Source organism: Polyodon spathula, chromosome 23 (genome assembly GCF_017654505.1).
Source record: "Polyodon spathula isolate WHYD16114869_AA chromosome 23, ASM1765450v1, whole genome shotgun sequence".
NCBI classification, from domain to species: domain Eukaryota; kingdom Metazoa; phylum Chordata; class Actinopteri; order Acipenseriformes; family Polyodontidae; genus Polyodon; species Polyodon spathula.
This window is the reverse complement of record NC_054556.1, coordinates 25737632-25747200: the sequence shown is the minus strand read 5'-3', so window position 1 is coordinate 25747200 and position 9569 is coordinate 25737632. Positions and strand designations below refer to the sequence as shown.

The 9569-nt window shown below is 40.6% G+C and overlaps 1 protein-coding gene and 1 long non-coding RNA gene across 2 annotated transcripts; both read left to right on the top strand.

Annotated features, from left to right (window-relative positions):
• The first annotated feature begins 235 nt into the window (after positions 1 to 235).
• On the top strand, positions 236 to 2305 carry LOC121298048. The gene is made up of 3 exons (XR_005947259.1): positions 236 to 342; positions 1845 to 1911; positions 2203 to 2305. It is a non-coding gene; the product is annotated as an uncharacterized LOC121298048 (long non-coding RNA).
• A 580-nt stretch (positions 2306 to 2885) lies between these two features.
• Positions 2886 to 7469, top strand: LOC121297935 (mRNA export factor-like). The gene is made up of 14 exons (XM_041224571.1): positions 2886 to 2900; positions 3110 to 3183; positions 4128 to 4145; positions 4670 to 4766; positions 4974 to 5078; positions 5211 to 5303; positions 5459 to 5545; positions 5629 to 5715; positions 5882 to 5953; positions 6134 to 6241; positions 6358 to 6464; positions 6671 to 6746; positions 6959 to 7153; positions 7380 to 7469. The coding sequence occupies exons 1-14, from the start codon at positions 2886 to 2888 to the stop codon at positions 7467 to 7469; spliced, it is 1224 nt and encodes a 407-aa protein (XP_041080505.1).
• Positions 7470 to 9569: the final 2100 nt, after the last annotated feature.

Genomic DNA, 9569 nt, shown 5'->3' with positions numbered 1-9569 from the left:
GTTGGCCAGAGGACATGTCGAAAATTACTGTACAGACCTTTACGTATGGGACACCGACTGTATATTTAGTAGCACTTTTGGCACATTTTAATCAATTAATTAATTAATTAATCAATCAATTAATCAATTAATTTGTTGATTAGGCCCATAGCATAAATGTAACTTGTGTTTGCAGTTTTAGAATAATAGGTAATAATCTTGTAAGTATTTATTTATTTTTGCTTTCAGTGTGGATGCCCTGAAATCCACTGAAGAAGTGATCCTGGATATAGTTCTCCATCTGTCTCAGAGGAAAGCACCAGCCCTCAGCTTCTACAAGAGGACCCAGTGGTCAAACTACAGGTAGGCTTCTCATCACTGCAAACATGACTTTGGAAAGAGAGAGCACAATCCAGCTATTATTAAGAATAATCAACAGCAATAACCGAAATGCCTACAGGAACTATACTAGATTTGTGCACTTGTTTCTATAGAGTTTTAATATGTTCAAGAGGCTGGGATAGTAGATAAATCAGAATTTTCTATAGACATTCCCATACAGGATTTACTTTGTAGCCTGATTTTAATTTCACTGCCCTTTTCCTCGGCTCCGAACAGCTGCAAATCTGGTTGTATCATACAACAACCCTTGCTGAAAATCTAAAACCACATTTAAGGAATAAACACCTACATAGTCCAAATGAACATCAGAGATGCAGGTGGTGTCTTTAACCCAGAATAAACTGCCTTCCAGCAAGTTAATAATCCATGTCTTGTAAGTTGTAAAGTATTGGGCATGGTAACATTTTGGGGGGAAGGAATAACCACAAAAAAAAAAAGACTTTGGTTGAAAGACTGCGTAAATATGTTGAGAATTCAGGCACTGGCAGCAATATCATACAATACTTGTAGGAATTCAAATGCAAGTTCATTAAAGTGCCCCCCCCCCCCCCCCCACCCACCACCACCACACCACACACCACCACCACCACCACACACGCACGCACGCACGCACGCACACACACACACACACACACACACACACACACACACACACACACACACACACACACACACACACACACACACACACACACCAAAAGCACCTTGAATCAAGTGTTAATTATTTATGAGTATATCTTTGGGACTCATGCTCAGAGAATATAGTGACGGATAGAAATGTTTAGTTCTGCTGGCAACAGTGGTTTCTCCATTTCCACATTTGCAAAAACACTTAAAAAAGGACTCTGACAAATGGAGCCAGTTAATTACTAGGAATAATAAATGACCTGGCGGAAAGTCACTGCCTCGTATCGGATCCTGCAGTCTTTTCTAACTAAATTCTATCCTTTGACCACAGGTTTGATGACACAGTGGGCCTCCAGATGGCCCCAGATTGTGCTGTCAGCACAGTTAGAAGTGATTGTTGTACATTTTGTAAGATTTTGTAAGTCTAGATTTTAATATAAGATCATTTCCTGTAAAACCCCCCAGTTAAACATATGCTGAAGGAGAAGATTTCTCGTCATTAATGCCAAGGCTTTTATTGCTTGTGAAATTCAAGCACCTGTCTGCTTTCTGTTTGGAGTCTGCTATCTCAAAGGGAACTGTCTAATTAAAAATAAATAAATAAATACACCTCAGTAAATCAATAAAAACATTACCTACCTGTCGATAACAAAGGTAAATGCTACTTGGTAAGGTATTCTGACCATGATTAGACATAGTAGTCAGTAGCACAGACAGCACTGAAAATTATAGTGAAGCATACTGTAGTAGAAGACTGGCTAGAGTATGAGGAAGGATGAACAAATATATACTGACTGAACAGCACTGAAGAATGATATCTGTTTTATCATTTACAGCTTTAAACCTGACGTTGCTGTCTATGATCTATAAACTGGTGCAACGCAATACATACGCCACGAAAAGGTAATACTTTTGTGTATTGCACATATAACTTTTGCCTGATATTTTAGCTGTACCAACTTTAATGAGATTCACCAGTTCTCCTGTCCCTGTCCATTCAGGTAATTACCAGCTATACAGTACATTGTGATTCTACCTGCCCTAGAGACGTTCCATTTGGAAAGTGAGTGTTTTTACCTAGAAAGCAGAACAACATGATATATAAATAAATGAGCATGCTTCAGTGATTATTATTAGTGAACTCTTCTGCTTTCTAGATATGCCTCTTTAAAAAGTGCATGCTTGTGTTTGCAGAGACATCTATTACAATGACACACAGCTTTTTGGATCTCAGAGAACTTTGGACCTTATCGTCATTGACATTTCCTGTATGCTTAAGGTCCCTCGAAGAAGCCTCCGTGTGGTAAGCACTGCTTCTGTCACCTACTCATATCTACACTTTTCAAAGATGTTTTCGGTATGCTTTGTTGTACATGAGTGAATGGGTTGGAAAGTAAGCAGGCCTGAAGAAAGATTTAAACACGTGACCTTCTGATCAATGTGGAATCAAGCTTCCTTTAGAAGTTTAGACCATCTTACAAAGGCTCCTGATTCAGAGCTGCTCACTAGAATATAAAAAAAAAGATATTTGAGCTTTTTCTTGGTGTATTTCCAGCTTGCCACCCCCAAAGGTTTCATTGCTTTATGTTACGCTGAGGAAGATGGAACAAGGGTGAACAACTCAATGCGTATCCTTTTAACCTTGTTTGTTAAACAAATTGCGGTCTGTTCAATTGATCTAAACAATGGTGGATCCAAATACTGTCAACTTTTAAAAATGTTAAAATGTAATATTATTTTGTAATATTATTTTCTGCAGTAAACAGCACTGTATTTCCTTTTTTATAAGAATAGGACATTTCTGTTCAGAATGTTGCCCAGTACCTTAACAGTCAAGATGTGGGATTCTCTGCACATTCCAATATTTGCACTGGTCGATGGAGATCCACATGGTACTTACTCTCGCCCTGCTTACTCTCGTCCAAGATTAATGACTTTTTATGTTACAATTATGGTTAGCTAGATCCCTATTTAAATCGTTGTATGTAGAGCGCACAGAACAGAAACATTATTCTAACTTTAGTTCTCATGGAAGGTGGCAGGTTGACCAATAAATCAATAATGGCAGCTTTGATATTTTGTGTCTTGTTTTGTTTTGCAGATGGAGACCAAGGCGAAATGTAACACGAAGCTCCTGTCTCTGACAGCCTTAGCGCCAGACTACCTCACACCAGCGTACCTGCCTAATAAACTGCAATCTACAGGGTGGATATGATCTCTGTCTGCCCTCTGCTGGACTGATAAAGCACACTCGTGTTGTTCCACAGCCTGCTATAATGTGTACAGGGTACTGTATACGGTTACATACAGACCTCAACCACTATGCTTTTTTTGCAATCAAATTCCAGTTTGGTTTTTCACCTCCATATTACCAGGCTATATAGAATCCCCCTTATGTTTTGTTCAGCTGCGGTGTGAGTTTAGAGAATCCAGCATGATGGTGAAGTATGGAGGGTGTGGAATTAATAGTTCTTTATTAGCTGTCGTTTCACAGTCTTGCCCTGTGATTTGTCTGCAGCTAAATAGATTGTTCGATGCACATTAGACTGCAACGTGTACAAAAATGTGAACTGGTTGCAACAACAAAATCTGGACTGTTTGGGATTGCCCAAGCATTTCAGTGGAACACGTAATAAAAGCTATTTATTTTCACAGTTCAAATTATTTAAAATACACATGCCAGTACTGTTACTTGTAATCTTGTTCCTGGGGCTAATGTTCAGATAATAAATTATCTGATAAATAAATGGGATCTGAAAAAAATGCATAATTGAGCTATGTGTGTGTGGAAAGGAATTTGTCGCTTTGACTGGCAACACCTACTGCTAAAATGGTAATTCCCGTAAATGCAAGGGCTTCAGGGTCACTCGTTGATAATGGCCCTTTGGGAACTGTACCGAAACCAACAAACATGAAAAAAAAAATGTTTCTGTCATTACACGGTCAGAAAGGTAAAACCATAAACAAGCACTATGCCAAATCTTACAGACTCAACTTGCTGAAGAAGTGTGTACTGCTGACCGTCCCGTAGAAGCAACGTGTGAGCTCATCAAGGCGCGCTGAAGCAGTGAAGGGAGTTTGGGCGCTGAAGCACATCCGCCCTCCCTGGCCCGGTCCAGCACCGAATCGCAGAGACTGTGAGTAAATGCGGGAATATATCATCCATGGGGTGCTGCACAACTGTAGCTACTGGGCTGATAGTAGATGTGAAGGCGTATATTTAGAAGATGTGTTGTAACGTTTTCAGTGTGTGGCTATAAAGTTCTCTGTAAAAAAAAACAAAACGCAATTCAGTGGTAGCAAAAAATGAAATACACTGTAAAAATGTAAAAGAAAAAAACTATCCTCGGTTTAGTTTAGTATTTGATTTTCATAACGCATGCCGGAAACCCACTAACGGGCTTATTGTAGTGGGGAAAGTTTGGGAAATGTTTGGAAATTAAAACCAGCCTTATTAATAGAATATACGATAGCCTATTGAAATTCCAGAGAGTGGGACTGCGCGTTGCTGTTTGCTTCTCCGGTTGGATACTTCAGGCATTGTACCCTGTGTTGTAATAGTTCACATTGTGCTTGAGAGATTCTTACTGAAAAGCGCAATATAACGTGTAATGGCGGGTCAGTAATGCATGCCAGTGACAAAGCTGCTGTCTCCCTGCAGAACTAGGCTGAGTATGTTTGGAACAAATGCCGGCTTTGGATCAGGAGGCGCCAGCATGTTTGGAAACACCACCACAGACAACCACAACCCAATGAAGGTGCAGTACCTCTGTCAGCTAACCGATACAGGGTGCCAAAGAGTGACGGCAAAGACAGGGCTTGTTCTATAGTAGACTCACTTATGCTTTGTCAAATGTTGACAAATAACTGATTAAGCGCTACTTCAGTTTCACTAACTCAATGAACTTGTGTTTTTGTAAAATATCTGCAGTGCAATGTTAATATGTAGTTTTTGGTTCTTGCAGGATTTTGAGGTGACATCTCCCCCTGATGACAGTATCAGCTGTCTGGCCTTCAGCCCCCCTGCCATGACAGGGAACTTCCTGATTGGGGGGTCCTGGGCCAACGATGTAAGTTGAGAGTGTGTACGAGGTTTTGTGTGGGTATAGGAGAGATCTGGAAGGAGAGGAGCTGTGTGTTTGTGTGTGCAGTTGTCAGTGATATTTGCATCTTTTCTCGTGACATTGCTCTGTCTTGGATAGGTGCGCTGTTGGGAGGTACAGGATAGTGGGCAGACTGTACCCAAGGCACAGCAGATGCACACAGGGCCGGTGCTAGATGTCTGTTGGAGTGACGTACGTACATGGTTTTTTCTTCTTTTTTCTTCTTTAGCTTCTGCAACTCTTGTATTGGTATATTATAGTGTTTTATGCCCTTTAAGCTATAGGGGAAAAATGCACCAATTTATCTGCCAGTGTTTTAATAACGTACCTTATTTTCTGAATTGCAGGATGGAAGCAAAGTTTTTACAGCATCATGTGACAAAACTGCTAAAGTGTGGGATCTTAACAGCAACCAGGCAATGCAGATAGCCCAGGTAAGAGTTCAGAGATTGCCTTGTGTAAAAATATCTATTTCAAGTATCGGTGTGCACAGTGGCTTACTGTTCTCTCATTTCAGCATGACGCACCTATTAGGAGTATCCACTGGATAAAAGCTCCGAACTACAGCTGTGTCATGACAGGAAGCTGGGACAAGACTTTGAAGGTATTCATTTTAAACTGGTCCAGTGCATTGAGTTGTATTTGTTTGGGTGGCTTTTTTGGGGGGAGGAGGGTGTGATTACTGAAGCCAAGTACTTCCTTTTAGTATGTGCTATATATATATATATATAATCACACAGTATATATGATAGAAATCATTGTCTTTTTAGTTCTGGGACACGCGTTCCCCGAACCCAATGATGTCTCTTCAGCTGCCAGAAAGGTCCTATTGTGCTGACGTGGTGAGTACATGAAGAAGAAATCCTGCGTAGTGTTGTTCTGGGGCTGCTGTCTGCTGTGAAATTGGAACTGGTTCCGGGGAGAGGTGGTTGGTGAGAGTACTTACAGGAACAATAGAATGGTAGCGCTTCCTCGTACTGTGATGATTTGAATTGAGTAAACCCCGAGTGTGTCTCCTGCAGGTGTACCCCATGGCAGTTGTCGCCAGTGCAGAGAGGGGGCTGATTATCTACCAGCTAGAGAACCAGCCCTCAGAGTTTCGCAGGATAGATTCTCCCCTAAAACACCAGGTAACTGACATTGGAAATGTATTCACACTTTAAATGTGGATTGGGACTATACTTGCATTCAGTTTTTCTGGGCTACTTGTTCATTCTCACCTGTCTTTTCTTCCTGCTCTCTCTAGCATCGATGCATTGCCATCTTTAAGGACAAGCAGAACAAACCAACAGGGTTCGCCTTGGGGAGCATTGAAGGGAGGGTTGCCATTCACTATATCAACCCACCCAACCCGTACGTATGCCACGGTTTATTAATCATTCTACAACTAATTCAGTTTTTGCAGGGGCTGTCCTTCTGCATGCAAGCACATGCTTTAAAATAAAATAAATAGAACTGCAAGGCTTGATCCATGTCTATTGCAAATACTAAAAGGGCAACTAGAAGGTTGTTGTTATTGTTGATGGAAACAGATTGATGATTCTTCCTCTGATTTACAGAGCTAAGGATAACTTCACCTTTAAGTGCCACAGATCCAATGGAACCAACACCTCTGCACCGCAGGATATTTACGCTGTGAGTAACACTGAGTAAGACTGCAGCCTGCACCACAAAGACAATGCAAGACCATGAAATGGTGGTTTGAACTGAATTGCAACTTATTGGGTGGGGAAGCAGTGTGACAGTAGAGGTGGCATAGGTGGTGCAGGGTTATTTAGAGCTGAGGTTTCCTCATCTGAGAATGTGGTTCTTTTCTGTACTGTGTAACATGTGTTGTCTCGTCACAGGTTAACGCAATCTCCTTCCACCCAGTCCACGGGACTCTGGCTACGGTGGGCTCTGACGGACGGTTCAGTTTCTGGGACAAAGACGCGCGCACCAAACTGAAAACATCCGAGCAGCTGGACCAGCCAATCACAGCCTGCTGCTTCAACAGCAACGGAAACATCTTTGCCTACGCGTGCAGCTATGACTGGTCAAAGGTAAGGACTGTCTCACTGAGCCGACTGATTCTCTCCATGTGCTTTCAAAACAACACCAGTAGCAGTATGTCAAGAGCAAGGTAACTAAGTAATATGAGTGTGGTACAAATGTAGCTTTTTAAAGCTTTAGACTTATTGCATGGATAGATTTACAATCAAAGAATACATCTGAATCTGAAAGCGTTAGAAGAAATACTGACCTAGAGCTAATTGTGTTTGAATCCAGGGACATGAGTACTACAATCCTCAGAAAAAGAACTATATCTTCCTTCGCAATGCAGCCGAGGAACTGAAACCCAGGAACAAGAAATGGTGAGAACTTCATTGATTACCGTGCATAGATTTTGTTTCAATGTGAGACAAGATAGAACCATCGACACCTTTACTTATTCAAGAAGCCAACGTTTAATCAATATAAAAAATAGATTTATAACAGTAATGTTCATTTGATCAACTTTTACTTTTGTTTTTAGATTCTACCAGCTGTTTCATCTCTGCTGTTGGACACCAGGAGGTCTGCTTGAAATTCAGAAGACCTGCCTTGATATGTATATACAAGAGAACCTGTTTTCACTTGCACGAGGACAGAGGTGGGGCAATGCTCACAGACTCTACCCACGGAGTTACTAGGGATGGGGCTTTCTACTCACATGAGGACTGGGGTGTCGCAGCTTTTTTTTTTTTTTTCCAGTTTTGTTTGCATTTCTTTTATTTATTTATTTTTTAATAAAATTCTTTGAATTCCAGTTGTGCTGTGTCTAACAGAACAGTATTCTTAGCTAAATTCAGCCTATCAGCAGGTATTTGTGGGTGCCCTGCTAGTGTTGTTAATAATTTATAGAGCTTAAATGTTATCTAGTATTTTAGAAATCTGCATGTTAAATATTGATGTTAGCTTTAGTGTTTGTGCATTGTAAGGTAATTTTATTTAATATTCAATAGTGTTTTGAAGAAATGTTTAAAGTTGTGGAAATATCATTCGTTCTTTATTCTAATCATTGTAGTTGGGAAAATATCCACCAGGGGGCTCAATTGTATTTTCTTAGTCAGGCTTCTCATACAGTAAACCTTTTGAGCAAGTGGATGTTTTATCCAAGAGGTGGCACTTGTAGCAAACATTTCATTTGAGACACACGATGTGAGACCTGAAAAAGTTTTGCATCGCTGTTGGGAATCTAAATCTGCACAGGGCAACAGAACACAAATCTACTTGATCTTGTTATACCTTCCCTCTAAGTAGTGGTAATAATCTGTACAAACTGGACTTAATGCGGTTGATGAACAGGTCTGGCCTGGCTACTTGATTATAAACACAGCCTAGGTAAGTGTTGTGTTTCTCATATCTATCTAATCAGTTGAAGATATGTACAAAACCACTTGTTAAAAGTCAAACATTCTGTTTGTTTATTTTCCAGACAAAATTAACCACAAAAGGAAATCATTTCAGTTTTCCAGAATTCTAGAGGTAAATAATTCAAAAGGGCATATTTCCAGACCTGCCTGTAGATCCCTCAGGATCTTTGTCCTGTTGGGATATGAACTTGACCTGTACAGTACATTGTAGCTTGCACATAAAGTGAGTTTCTCTGCTTTGTTTGGCAAGGCTCAAGATAGCAGCCCGCTAATCAGCAGCGGGTATCTCCAGAGTGGATTAAAGCAAACTGCTGTGTGAGTTTCGAGCTGTAGCGGGAGTGTGCGAGAGACAGCCGTGATTTATAGTGTCAGGTGGCTTTTCAGTAAATAAGGAGATGATAACAGAATGTGCCAACTCCCTTAAACTGCCCCCCCAGTTTTATTGTTTATTATTAACAGCCATTTTAAATACACCTTTTCACTATATGATCTCTCTGTGTGTGATTATTGGGCAATGTCTCGACTTAGGGCAATAGGGCAATAGAAAACACATTGCACCTTATTTATGTATGTTTTAACTGGAATTCCTTTAATATCCCTTTATAGCCACCACGTGATTTTCATTTATTAAAATAAGACCACTGCTTCACTCGTGACTTAAGCAAGGTAAATCCAGGAGTACAACATGAAGTGCTAGTTTATTAAACTCTACTGCTTTGCTGTGACTACCTCAGCCTTGCCCTGATCAATTGAACAGTCAGCAGCCCTTAGTTCACATTGTATGGTACTGTATTGCACTGACTCCATACCAGCTGTGTGGGGGTAGGAATGCTGCTGTTTGAGAAGCGCGCACAACTGTACTGCTAGCGGGAGAGCACACAGCATTTCCTGCCAATGTCAATAGATTTTTTTAAAGTGTCAAACATTTAGTTGCTTGTATTGTAAAGTTTACAAAGCTGTGTTATATACTGCTCCCATATACCAATCCTCTCTCAAAAGCCGTTGTACATTCTGTATGTATTCCTGTACTGTATATGCTAATGCTCTGTTCTGTGCTCTACAC